Source organism: Salvia hispanica, chromosome 1 (genome assembly GCF_029641045.1).
Source record: "Salvia hispanica isolate PSC_SH4W2 chromosome 1, Shi_PSC_v1, whole genome shotgun sequence".
NCBI classification, from domain to species: Eukaryota; Viridiplantae; Streptophyta; class Magnoliopsida; order Lamiales; family Lamiaceae; genus Salvia; species Salvia hispanica.
Window position 1 is genome coordinate 54,385,044 of NC_142692.1, and position 15,116 is coordinate 54,400,159.

The 15,116-nt window shown below is 36.0% G+C and overlaps 1 protein-coding gene across 1 annotated transcript; it reads right to left on the minus strand.

The window, feature by feature from the left end:
• Window positions 1-770: 770 nt before the first annotated feature.
• On the minus strand, window positions 771-3,701 carry LOC125220364 (protein JINGUBANG-like). The gene is made up of 2 exons (XM_048122533.2): window positions 2,886-3,701; window positions 771-1,298 (listed from the first exon to the last, which is right to left on the minus strand). The coding sequence occupies exons 1-2, from the start codon at window positions 3,699-3,701 to the stop codon at window positions 801-803; spliced, it is 1,314 nt and encodes a 437-aa protein (XP_047978490.2). The 3' UTR covers window positions 771-800.
• Between the last annotated feature and the right edge of the window lie 11,415 nt (window positions 3,702-15,116).

Genomic DNA, 15,116 nt, shown 5'->3' on the forward strand with positions numbered 1-15,116 from the left:
AAATGGTATTAAGCCCCACATTCCACTAACATTTTTCCACTCACATTTTATTATAAAACTAATATAAAAAAGTAGTACCCACATTCCACTATCTTTTTTCACTAACTTTCCTTTATATTTTTTAAAACCTGTGCCGAACTCAATCGGGACACCTAAAGTGAGACGGTTGGAGTATATTTTTATTAGAAGTATATATATCGGGGGAGTTAGGATATGACACAAAAAATAAATAAGATATTTAGTAGCTTAGGTTTTTTTATAAATAAACACTCTACGACCAATATTGTTAATTTATATTTTGTAACTGTATATGGTTACCAAACATGAATTCTGATTGAAACGAGGCAATGGAGAAAATCAACATTTGAAAAAGAATTATTAATATGGTTACCAAACACGAAGTCTATGGGAAAGACCTCATTTTTCTCATATTTATACAGAAAGTCAGCCTACTAAATCTCCTTTCACTAAGAAAGACCAGCAATATGTCAAGCGAATTGATCGATAATTCACTCTCCAAACATGTCCCATTCTCAACAGTAAAAAACGTCCAATTTTGTCCTACATTAGCTTGATAGTGATCATGTCTCATCTATATATTCTTAAAAATGATCGATCTTTTTAAAGCGGCGCTTTAATAGGCTCATAATTTAATATCGATTAAGTCTATTGTTACCAATCACATGACCGGTGGCAGTGACGATCTCCAGAATTTACATTTTAAGCATCTAAATCTAATAATCTTCACTAAAAACTTAAATCAATATCAATTCAGAGCCTTAATAAATCAGAGACAACCTTCACAAATTTCCCCTTTGAGGCGCGGCTCGACTAGTTTGCGATGGCACAGTGCCGTTCGGGTCCTGCCCCGAAACCCTCCACATCTTGACCGACTTGTCGAGGCTTCCACTGTACACCACATAGTGGGTTAGCGGGGAATCCTTGGTCTCGACGGCCAAGCACTTCACCGGCCCGCTGTGGCCGCTCAATATGGAGAGGCAGAGATGATTCCGGTCCTCCCTCCTCCACACGCAAATGTTTGTATCTGCGGATCCGCTGAACACCAGATTCCCCGACGTCGCGAGGCACAGCACTGCAAGCTTGTGACCGAGGAAGTATCCTCCGTGCGAGAGGCACTTGTCTCGCTCCCAGAAGTTCACCTGCCCGTCCGACGACCCGCTGTAGAGCACGGTGGAGGACGTGTTCACGGCCAACGACGTCACGGCGCACTCCTGCTTCAGTAACGTCTGCGAGAAGTAGTGCTTCGTCCCCTTCCCTTGCATCTCCCGCCGCCACACCTGTTGCCAAATGAAACAAAAAATAAATACAATATCCCATGTAGGGTTGTGATATACACATAGAAGTCAATCTTACTCCATACTATAGAATTAAAAGCATGTTTGGTAGAGGTGATAATTCATCTAGGGATGGAATTTTATGAACAAAAATGTACCAAACATGTCTTAAATATATTCCCTTCGTCCGCCATTAGGAGTCCCATTAATGTGCGACACGGGTTTTAAGAAATGTTAAGAAAAGTGGGTGGAAAAAAGTTAGTGGAATAGAGGTCTCACTAGTATATACTCGTATTAGTTTTAAATGAAATATGAGTGGAATGAGTTAGTGGAAGATGAGACTCTATTAACATTTATGGTAAAAGTGAACCGGGACTCTTATTTGTGGACGGACTAAAATGAAAAAACAGGACTCTTATTCGCGAACGGAAGTAGTATAAGTTATTTTTAGATAACAAGGATGGAGTCCTATAGTTTTCACTTCTTTTGGGGAAGGATGATGTAAAATTATCTAAAAATATAGTTTTAAAATCCGTATTTTCTAAAATGAATTAAAATTTAACAAAATATCTCCTTTGTCCATCATTTAAATAATCATTTTTCTCTCTCTTCATCCCAAGATATGCGAAGCACTTCTTTTGGGCACAAGATTTATGAAATTGATATTTAAAGAGTAAAAGTAGAGATAATAAAGTATGAGAGAGAAAAAAGTAGAGAAGTAAAGTGAGAGTAAAGTAAGTGGATAATAAAGTAAGAGAGATGATTTTTTACTAAAAAAGGAAATGATTCACTTATAGTGAGACATCGCAAAAAGGAAAATGACTCGCTTATCTTGAACAGAGGTAGTACCATTTTTGGCTGTCCATAATTTAAAGAATTATTTACTTTATTTTTTGTTATACAAATCTCACATTCCACTAACTTTTTACCCTCACAATTCACAATAAAACTCCTTCCGTCCCATATAAGTGAGACGTTTCTTTTTCAACCGTTGTTTTGCGAAAATGATAATAAATAGTTAAAGTGGAGAGAGAGAGTAAAGTAAGTAAGAGAATAATATAGATACAACTCTCTTCTATTTATTATCATCTTCGCAAATAACGGCCGAAAAGAGCCGTCTCATTTATAGTGGGACAAAGAGAGTACTAAAAATAGATTCCACATTCCACTTATTTTTTCCATTTACTTTTATTTACAAAGTTAAGTAATTTCTTAAGTCGAGTCAAAATGACTCTTTAAATGGTGGATGGAAGAAGTAAGACATTTGTGTTATCTAAAAATCCAGTTTTACTTATAGAATAAGATAATGATTCAATTTTGATCATAATCCATCGATGTAAATGAAATAAATAATAAATACAAGCAGTGATATACATACAATAAACAATCAAAACACAAATGTCATTTTTAGATAAAGGTATTTTAGAAAAGATAGATCTAAAACAGTATAAAAATTGTGTTTTAAAACTAGTAACTAAATATGACATTTGTGTTATTTAAAAATCCAGTTCTACGTTATGCGGACATGGTTCAATTTTGATCATAATTGATTATAAAGAGAGAATTGAAACCAGTATATACAAGTCTCACCTTGACGGTCCCGTCCGCAGACCCGCTGAACACCAAACCGTCGAATCCGGCCACCACCGAGTTCACCGCGTCATCATGCGCGCTGATCGACTCCAGGCATTTCGAATCAACCACGCGCCACACCTTGATCGTCTTATCCCACGACGCGGAGTAGAGGATCGACTTGTCCTCGCTCAAGCTGAGAGACGAGATGGCGTCGATGTGCTTGATCCATATCGTGTTGTGGCTCTTCTTCACCTCCACGTAATTGCTAGGCTTCAGCGACTTCTTCACCTTTGCCTTAAGCGTCGGCAGGGTTCCGATCCGCTTGTACAGGCTCGGATCCTTCCCCGACTTCTTCCAGACGCGGATCTTCCCGTCCTGGTGGCCGGAGAAGATCCGCTGGTCCGCAATTATGATCGCCTTCACGAGCCCCGAATTCGACCTAAAACTTGAGAACTCCTTCTGATTCTTCCACACGCGGATGTTCTTGCTGTCGGAGCCCGTGAAGAGGAGGTCCCCGGCCGCTGCTAGGGAATATATGTGGCCCTCTTCGCGGACGAGGGAGCCCATGAGGCCGTTGTAGGAGTACGGGTGGTCCATGTGGGACGAGGTCCACGGGGAGGAGCAGATGGAGGAAGATGATTGGATGTCCCACGCGGAGGAGTTGCGCTGTGGGGAAGGGTCCGTGGGGCTGGAGTCGGAGGTGCTCGGGCTGAACGAGTACTCGTCTTGCTCGTCTTCGAGCTCGCGGGAGAATAATGGCTGTTTGCTTGAGACGCTTGAATCGTCCATGCTTGAATAGCTATTGTGAATATTGGCTTTTGATTTTTTCATGTTTGATTGATTTGTGGGAATGTTGGATTGGTGTCAATGTTTGAGAGGGAGAAAAGAAATGGAGAATAACGAAAGATTGTTTGTGAGAGACTTGTTAATTTTGATGCAACTAAACGAATTGCCAAACGTAATTCAACTGCGGCAACTAACTTTATGTATAAACAAAAATTGCGATTTCGCAGGGATAGTCTTCTATATATATCTACGATGATGTAATTGAGTCATTTTTATCCACTACATTTTGGAGCATGTTATTCTCAACTTCTGTAATCCGTAAGAGGATATTTGAGCTAATCAAAATTGCTATACTGTATGAGTTTATAACTTTGAATATAATTGATAGGAGTATGAATCCAATAGGGGAGGCCTAAGAATTGATATTCTAGTAGGGAATCAAGAATTGATGTTTTAGTAGTTTTTGGAAATAATAATGGGCCTTATCGTGGAATTTTGAAACAAGATTGTAATTTGTAACTATGGTTGAGATAAATGGAAGTTCCAATAATTTGGTGATATATCAAACATTTGAGTGGAGCTTTATGCATTAAATTCATAATAATAATATGATTACATTTGTTAAACAACTTTGCACTTTTGACATTTAAAATATGTAAAAAAATTATCATATTAAATTTTAAATAATATACTACGGTATTCTTATGATTTTTCCCAAAACTCCTCTTTTATTAAATTTATTTTGTGATTTATTTAATTTGTGAAAAAATAAATATATAATGTCACTAACAATGTTAAAGGGTGTATTGGACATACAACCAGACACAAGCAGTGAATGACCTTGAACGACCGATGTTCAAATTATTAAAAATCCAAACTCTCATAGAGGTGGATACAAATATAGAATGATATGAATGAATATTTTTAAAATAATAAACATATTGTAAGACAATATGAGGAGCATGCATGTTAAGGAATCGTGATATTTCCCAATAAAACAACATGAAAATTTTAGTCCTTCGATTTTAGATGATTTACACAATTGTTCTTTATACCAAAAAAAGGAGCAGTAATAAAAACATATGAGCATCGCGAATTCCAAAATTCTGCTTAACAATATAAAAAAACTTTATTAGCTCAAATTTATAAAGAAAAATAGACATACTCCATTCGCCTCAGTTTAAGAGTCACATTTTGCCATTTAAATTCGTTATAGTTTAAGAGTCGCATTTAGAATTTACTATATTTGGACATAACATTTAACCTCATTGTCATCAAATTTACACTCAAATGTCATTACTTTAATAAAAATAAAACAAAACAAAATCATAAACATAAAAAAAAGTCAAAAGGATCTCACTTTCCCCTACCTCACTTCAAGTATTACACACTCCAACAACCATTACCTTACTTCAATTATTACACACTCCAACAATTTCTTAAAATCCGTGTCATAACTAAATCTTACTCTTAAACTGGAACGGAGGGACTATAACTTATTGGTAAAGAGCTAGAACCATACCGAAAATCAAACAAAGTTTTACAAAACAGTTAGTAATGCAACGAAAATAGGTAGCGAGTAAGGGAGTTATAAATGACATATTTTTATAGGCAAAAATATATAATTAGGATATTCTCTCTAAACCTTTCACCTCCCCATTTAATTCACAATAAAGATGTAATTAAAAAAAATACTCTATACTATTATTAAGGTGAATACATAACCAGAGGTAGATTTCCTCGAATCTTGATCAGATTAAAATTTGGAATAAATATAGCCTAAAGAATACATCTCTGATGTCTGGTAAATTAGAGAATACTCCTTAGTTCTTCTCAGATACTTGAGTATTATTTCCTTTACTGCAGTCCAGTGTCATTGACCAGGATTTGACTAATACCTTGCTACCTAACAGATGGAATGTTTTTGGCGGCGACTCTTGTGTTTACTGGCTAGGAGGGTACCTAGACCTAGTCGTGTCGTTGGGTCTGTGCCTAAAACATCTTGTCAACAAAAAAAACTTCAACCCACTTCTACTGACGTGAAATGAAATGGAACCTATATTTAACGTGGGAAAATTGAACTTGCAAACGAAAACAGAACATATACCTAAACTAACTAGCAGGTGAAAATGGGAGCTATACCCCTCCTGGCCAGTAGGTCAGGGTGGGCTCTAAATGCTGCATGCTTAAAGAAATCAAAGTGCGTAAGTAAACTAGGGTACGAGTGTGCATGTGATAAGTTACAAGACGAAACTTACTAAAAATTGCTAGGCAAATGATAAAGGAAATCAAAGGATATGCTGGCTAACTAACTGCCAAATTTGCAGAAAAGCTGAAAAAGTGCAAGTAAAAAAGCAAAAAACAACCAAAGCAACACAAGTGGTCTCATTCTTTGATTGTGACATTTTCTTCTTCACCTAGCTAAACTAACAAGATCTAACAAACTCCATTGATGAATGCTCAAGCTTGATAATTCATAAATGCAATATTTAACTTGAAAATCGAAAACAAAAGCAAGAAAAACTGAGATCTACGCAAACTGGTCAACGGGACATGGTGACAGAAACAAGCAGAAACAATTTCCATGCATTTTTGAAAAACTTAACCCGATTAAAACTTTTAGACACTTAAGGAAAAACTAGATCAAACAAAGCTAGGCATAATGAAGCACTTAAACAACAACAATCAACGTAAAACTACTAGATCTATCTAACTAGGCATAAAGAAATCTTAAGCAAGTTGAAACACAAAATAAAACTACAATAAACTTCATTGCACTCAAGATTATCACCCAAAAGATGTTCCAACTAAAGTAGCTACTGGAATCAAAGTGAAATGCAAACAAAACAAGTACTTAAGCTAAGAAATTTTAAAAACAAAGCAAGTAATAGATTGCTTGGCTCCTTGGAAATTGAAACTAAAGTAGCTAAACCCTAAACTGGAAGAAATTCAGGAACTACGGCAGCGACTGGAAGAATTTTAAAAAAAGACATCTCTTTTTCTTTATGTTCAGCTCCTATTTATAGGGTGGCTAGCCCTAACTTATAGAGTTGTCTCTTCATGCGAAATGATAATTTTGTCCATCTTTAGATAGGTGATTGTTCCAAGCAAGTCCTTCCTTCTCATGTCCATCTCCATGGCATCCATCGTGGCCAGTTTGCACCTTTTCTGCCCATACTTGCCAGTTTGCACCTTTTACGCTCATACTGGCCAGTTTGCACACTTTTTGCTGCTATTCACTCGAATTCCTTCTAACCCCTTTCATCTTGACTTTTATCTTATCTTACACATTTCAGCAACTAATTTGCGCATATTATTCGTTTAAACACGGTAAACTAGCCAGTAACCAAGGCAAAAAACGAGACTCATCACTACCATGTCAACGGCAAAGCAAATATTTTTCTTCGTGCATAACATAGCATATATGAGACTTCTATCTGCATATGCATAAGGGACCTTTCTCATTGTCTCTATCTCAATAGGTATCTTAGGACTCTTATCCTAAGACATTCTAATTCCATGAGCTAAAGGTTTTAAACATTTCTTGGAAAAGAATCTCGCATGCTAAAACGCTTAATGATTGTGTTGATGTAAAATTCTTAATATAAGCAAAACATCCTTTTCTGGCAGTTCAAGAACTTTAATGCCAAGGATGTGTCCAACTTCTCCCGTATTTTTCATCTCAAACTGACACAATAATCAATCTCTTACATTAGATAATATTTCCTTACTGTTTCTAGTTACAATATGTCATCTACATAAAGTACCATAAATACTATATTTTCATCTTCAATCTTCTTGTACACGCAACTCTCATCCGGACACTGCTCAAAGCCAAACTCTTAAGAGTTTGGTCGAAACACATGTTCCATGAGCGAGAAGCTTGCTTGAGACTATAAATGGCCTTCTTAATCTTCCACACCATGTGTTCCTTGCCATTGACTACATATCTATCGGATGTAGATAGTGTTCTCAAGACTTCCATTAAGGAAAGTTGTATTAACGTCCATCTTCCATACCTCTCAATCTATGTGGATGCGATAGACAAGAGGATTTAGATTGACTTGAGCATAGCTACTAGCAAAAAGGATTCATCATAATCAATACCATCTCTCTGGGTATAACCCTTACCTACTAGTCTTGCTTTAACGACTTTAACTCGTCCGTCAGGTCCTTGTTTACGTTTGTAAATCCATTTGCTCACAATGGCAGTACGGCCTTCAGGTAGGATCCACAAGTCAGAAACGTCATTGACTACTATTGATCGTAGTTAAAAATCCATTCCTTCTTTCGAGAATAGGCTATCTAAATCAGGCATGGAAAGAGTATGATTGATGATTTGTGAAAAGGAGGAGCATGTTTTGACTGGCTAGTCTAGGAAATGTTTTTGAGATTCTTGATGATTAATTTTCAAAGTTAAAACTCGAGTTCATTATAGTATGTGATGCACTTTTTTTAGCAATACAACTACTTCCAAATATAACAAGGTAGGAATAGTACCATACCTACCTTGTTAAACTTGGAAGTAGTTGTAGTGCTAAAAATAGCTAAAGGTAAGCACATGGTTGTCGAACTCAGGTAATACTACCACGGACTGACTACTAGACTTCTATTACTAATTTGAATTAAAGCAATAAAATAAAGCAGATAAAGAACAAATTCACAATTTCAAATAAAATAAATTTGAGAAATATATAGAGACAAGAGAATTTCAAAAATATGCTTTTAATGTTATGGTTTATACAAAATAGTTATAATATCCTAGCACAGTTCATACTTAATTAGAATAAATCCTTAATTAGAATAAATCACATAAGTATTATCCATTCGATACAAAGTAGATTAAAAACTAAGGTTGTAAGGCTTAGATTATTATGATTCCAACTTATTTTTTTTAATGTAAAATGGCAAATTAATGTAAAGATATAATATATTAGAATAATATAATATGCATGTCTATATTCTATGGAAAATTGAGCTAGAGCATTTGCCCCATCTAATTATACACTAGTTCCGTCCTTGATAAAATAAAGGATGGAGGGAATATCGTTTACCATATTTTAAGTCTATAAAAAAAAGTTAAACTTTGTTTTAAAATTATGTGTATTACGCTCCAATCACTCTTTTTTTTTATTTCTCATTTTACTAAATAGTAGTATAATTTTTTGTGTTATATGCGCTACAGTATTTTACCTCGATCAGTGATTAAACCAATTTGATCGATTAAACCATAAATTGACTCACCATTCCAAAATTTAAAACATCAGTTAAAAAATTGACATAATATCGTCTCTCTATATATTTGTGTTTTAGTTGACTAATTTAGTCCATAATTAATAATTGTCATGTTTCTAAATTCTTTTACACGCGTAGCGTGAAGCATATTAGGCGACATTGTCGTGAATTGAAAACAGAAAACAAAATAATATGATCGAATTTTGCATGATTAGTGATGTAGACGGAAGATTTACGCAGCCGCCCCTTTATGTACGTGTGTTTCTGCATGTTTTCCAGCTCAGCACCAAAATCCCATGCCAACTTGCCACGTTTCCTATTCTTATTGATGCAATTGCCTTCATCATCCACCCTAACAAAACTACCTTGATCAATAAATCTCCCATATTCGATTTCCATTAATATACTCCCTCTGTCGTGATCTCAAGTGATGCACTGCTTTTTCGCATATATTTAGAGAAAATATAAATAAATAATTAAAGTAAAAAAAAGTAAAATATGTAAAAGAATAATATAGATATGACCCATTTCCATATTACTATCTCAAATATTCCCCTCGTCTTATCTTATAGTGATTTGATTGGCAGCTTTTTAACATGTATTTAAAAAAAATATTAATAAATAATTAAAATAAAATAAAAAGTAAAGTAAATAAGAATAATATATATATGATTCACTTCTATATTATTATATTTTTTATTTTATTTTATTTAACTATATATTTAATATTTTTGCAAAATAACGATTAAAAAAAATTAATGACTTGAAATGGAACGATGGAGAAAGTACCATTTTCTAACAAGAATTGATGACTTTACATAGCTTCAAACTCCACTTTTCTTACTTACACCATACTCAAGCAATAAAAAAGTACTAATAAAAGTAAAACATTATAAATATATATAGTACGGGATAAAATTGTTGATATACAATAAATACTCTCTGTTCTAAATTAGTTAATGCATTTTTTTTATAAACAATTGGTGTTTAAAATTTAAAGAACATAATGGGAGAAATATTAAAAATTTTGCCAAAAAATATAACTCTACTATCATAAAATATCATTAAAAATATCTCAATTAACTCACATAACTAGTACTCCCTCCGTCCCACAAAAAATGTTACACTTGTGGGACGGTACGAGATTTTAGGAGGTTTTGTTTTGTGTTATAAATAGAGAGAGAAAATATAATTTTTATATTTATGTGAGAAAGAACTTTTACTAAAAAGAGAAATGTGACATCTTTTGTAGGACAAACTAAAAAGGAAAGTGTGACATCTTTTATGAGACGGAGGGAGTACTATTTTAAGAATGCTTACCTGCTTGAGAAGGAAGGCTTTGACTTCTTTAAAGAAATATACATTCATCTTTTATTTCGTCTATCTATCACTGAATTATTAAACATAGAGTTAATACTAGTAATAATAGGTTTAATTTACTAAGTACAAGTAACTGATTACGTGGTCCAACTAAATTATTTAACTGAGCCGCTGGCTGCACATATTCAGTGGTCCAATGCTCCACCCTACCTTATCTCAAAAAATTAATCATTTCTAGGGTTTTACATCTATATATAAGATTATATTTTATAGTTAAATATTCTCAGTATGTTATTGCATCCGTTATATTGAAGATGATCCATTTTTTTTTCTAATTAAGATAACTCATTGCTTAAAGTATATATATTTTTATCTCTATTTTATTTATTTTGTTTTACTTTATTCTCTCTTGTTGGATATTGGGGTGGACTATTATTTGGGCTGTCTTTTATTTGAGCCCAAAAGGAATAATTGGGCTGAGCCCAACTACTTACCTCTCTTCACCAAATGTTGCCACGTGCCTCCCTCTCCTGGATCATGCCTCTTCACCGTTGGATGTAGGGCTGTGTTTGTTATGTGAGAGCCGACTCTTTGAGTTTCATTCACTCTCTAATCTCTCTCTCTCTCTACACTCGATTCAGTGTATGCTCTCTCTCTTCTCCCTTCTTCTCCGATGAGTCTCCGGCCATCTCTTGGTGATCTCTCACGGTTCTCTGAGTGGTAGATCTTTTGTGAGTGCTGGAAGAAGGCAATCTCTTCGATTGCTTGGGTGCTGGAGAAGAACTAGGGTTTGTGAGACTTGAAGGTTCTGTTCTGAGGTTTTGTTCTGTGGAACCTGATCTGGAGCGAGGGGAACTTGTGGTGAAGGCATCGGTGGTGTGAGGGTGAACTCTAGCCGGTCTAGTTGTGCTCCCTTGGATTTTGTTCTGGTAGAATAGATCAGTGTGGTTGTGGCGGGTTCTGAGCCAAGATTCTTAGATCTATTGTTGTATTCATTGTTCTTAGTTAGTAATCTTTGTTTAGATCCGAGAGAATCCTTCTTGTTATTACTAACTGGTTTGTCAAGTGTGCAGATTATGGAGCTAGCAAGGATACTAGCTTAGATTCACTCGAGATCTTGTAATAGCTAGGGTTTTGTGTTCTTGTACCTAATCTGTAATACCTTAATTCTTTTTGTAACATCAGCCGCGTGGGTGAGAGTTTGACTGAGCTCTCTTGTATAAGAACAAAGAGGTCTCAGTAATTAGTGAATCTAGACTAATCTGATCCCTACATCTCTACTTAATACATAAAATAAAGATACATAAAATCTCGTGCCGCTCAATGAATGAGTCATCTTCTTTATAAAGAAGGGAGTATTAAATATCTCTCTTTTTTTTCATCGTATGTCAGTAAATATCTCATTTCATTTTTATAATTTTTAGAAAGTGAATTACATATTTCATTAACTTATTTTACGCAAATTTTATTATAAATTAATACAAATAGGATACATACTCTATTAACTTCAATTATTATTTTTTTCATAAAATTAGATCATCTCTTAAAATCTGAATCGATTAATTATGAGATATTTAATTATGGAGTGGGGGAGTACAAATTTTTATAAGGCGTTTGTCCTTGGTGGAATGAAAACACCGTTATCCATCAACCACCAATAAAATATCATTAAAGTTATTGCCAATCACTATCGTGCCTGCACCCAATTGAAATTGAGATATTGCAAAGGATTATCACTATATTTTCATCACACTGTTGTTAGGTACTGTATACCCACCATTAAGTACCACCATTACATCATTCGAAATCCATCCACTATATCTTGCTTTTTTCCAATCTTCCACTTCTCCACTATCCAAATCAAATTGTTTGATGGCATTAGATATTTATTTGAATTCTACCATAAATTGGAACGTATTTATGTGTTTGATGGATCAAATTGAACTTCCGAAACTACAAACATTCTTCTATAATACACGGAGCCTTACTGTCGGAAGGGGAAGCACCTATTTACAATTTTATTTCTTCACTCACAGTTAAGGAAATGTACCTCTTCTCCGCTCATAATATAGTCGACCAAATATTTATGCATCATTTTCAGTCCGTCACACTTACGCATTTTTTAATTTTGTAAATTCTTTTTTCTGAGTGTTTTAATTTTATAAATTCTATTCTCTCAGAGGCGAAACTTAATTCTCTATTAACAATATATTAATTTCTTTTTCTTTTTACCTCTCTCTTACTTTAGCAACTACTCCATTCTTCCCCCATTAATCAACACCGCTTGACTTGACATAGATTTTAAGAAATGTAATTAAAAGTGGGTGAAAAAAGTTAGTGGAATGTGAGTCATACTTTTATATACTCCATCTGTCCCATAATAGATGGCACACTTGGGAATTGTCCTGGGATTTTAGGTGATATTGTTTTGTGTATTAGGTGGGGAGAGAAAATAATATATTTATATTAATGCGTGAGGAATTTTTTTCCAAAAAAAGAAATGTGACATCTTTTGTGAGACAAACTAAAAGAGAAAGTGTTACATCTATTATGAGATGAAGGGAGTATCAATTTTATAATAAGATGAAAGTGGAATGTGAGATCTATTACCAAAAGTAAGAGTGACGATTAATTGGAGACAAACGAAAAAATAAATTGGTATTAATTAGTAAGGGACGGATAAAGTATAAATATAGACATGTGCCTAACCAAAAATATACTCCCTCCGTCCCATAAGAATATATGCGACCTATTTTTCATTAAGAGTTAAGGCCAAAATTGGTCCTGAACATATGCTCATTTTACGATTTTGGTCATAAACTTTATCTTTTGAATTTTTGCATCCTTAACATTTCAAATCGGATCACAATTGGTCGTGAACTAACAGTTCCATTAGTTTTTAACGGTCAACAGGTCTAATCCCGATTTTGACCAAATTAGACTTTAATTATGATTTTTTATTATTTCCTTAATTATTTTAATAAATATTCAGTAAACATCATTTTCCGGTTTTTCTTGCTGTCTTTTGGTCTGCCGCGTTTCACCTCTTTCATTTTTCTGTACTACTTTTTGCTTTCTTCTTCGTTGTCGTCGGAGGTCTCGTCGGCGAGGCAAGGGGGAGAGTCGTCGTAGAAATGGGGATTCTGCTTGGGGCAGAGCAAGCTTTTGTCGTATATATCCAATTGCACCGATTCATCAGCATATCCTGTTGATTGCTTGTTGCACCGCTCCTTCACATTATCGTTGCCGCGACCGTGTGTTTTCCTCACTCCCGCAGCGTCGTGAATGGGAGAATTTTGTAGAAACAGGTGGAAGTTTGTAGAATTGTGATGAGGCGGAAGGATCGGCGGAGGGGGGAAATTAGCGATCCGGCAAAATTGAGCGGCGGCGCGGAGGCACGGTCGCTGAGGGCGTCGTGGAAGTATTTCCAAGTCGTCTTCCTCCATCAGCATCCGCTTTATGTAGTCGAAGACGTTGCCGAAGTAATCTCCCGACACAGAATCTTCACCGCCGCTGTGATGCGCCGCCGCCTGACCACCGACGTAGGTTAAAATATTTATTAAAATAATTAAGGAAATAATTACGGAGTAAAAAAATCATAATAAACAGTCTAATTTGGTCAAAATCGGGATTAAACCCGTTGACCGTTAAAAACTAACGGAAGAGTTAGTCTAGGACCAATTGTGATCTGATCTGAAATGTCGGGGATGCAAAAATTCAAATGATAAAATTTAGGACCAAAATCATAAAATGAGCATATGTTCGGGACAAATTTTAGTCTTTACTCTTTCATTAATAATATTTTAATTAGAGCATCCGCAACGGTTTGAAAATCGTCATCCGTCTGTCCGTGCCAGCGGCACGGCGCTGCTCTTAGCTAAGAGCAAGTCCGTGCCGCTGAGCACCCTTACATGGCACTGTCTGATTGGCCAACGGCTTAGCCGTTGGCATATTCAATTTTTTTTTTGAAAAAATCGAAACTAATTTAAAAAAACGTGTTTAAATAAAAAAAATATTTTCCCACTTCCCAAAAAATTATATCCGTTTTCTACCCACTTTTAATTTATTTTTCAATTTTTTTCCCCTAAATTCACATTTTCATCTATAAATACCCCCGCTTCAACACAAATAAAATCACATTCTCATCTATTTTATCATCTACATTCTCTCATCTTTTTTCTCATATTCTCTCATCTAAGTTCCCACCACACTACACAATGTCCGGCTCCGGCGATCACCTCTCCGGCAATCGCGGTTGAAACCACGATTGGTTCAACTCCGACTCATTCTCTAGTCCAGAAATGCAATTTGCGGCCCATCCTCAAACCTAAGGTTCGCAAGTTGCGGGTGGCTACCGCCCTTACCCGGTGGACGACCAAAATGCCTCCGGGTTCGGGTGGGCACGCGAACCCGAATCGGGAGGGAGCGGCAGCTGTACTCCTACTCCTACTTCTATTCCTACTCCTACTCCTCCTACTCGTGGCACCCGCACCCCGTACACTGCGGGTAGATGATAGCGATGTTCAAAGCCTACTTGGCAGTCTCCGAAGATCCGGACGTTGGCACGAACCAAACATATTGGTGGCGCATCACTCGTCTTTACAATGAAATCCGGTAGGAGGGAACCATCTATCGCAATGATAGTATGGTGCGCAATTGCATCTCCAGAGTCAATGAGGCAATCGGTAAGTTCCGGGGGTACTCCCAACAGGAAGAGCGGGCGGCGGGGAGCGGCAAGAGCGAGCTCGGCATCATCAGTGCCGCCTTAGCAACCTACCAAAGCTTGGAGTTGAAAGCTTTCAAGTACCTCGCTTGTTGGCAGGAGGGGCGCCTTCATCCGAAGTATAAGGGCGGCGCAGTAGCATCCTCCTCCAGCTCCTCTAGCAAACGGTCGAGGTCGGTAGC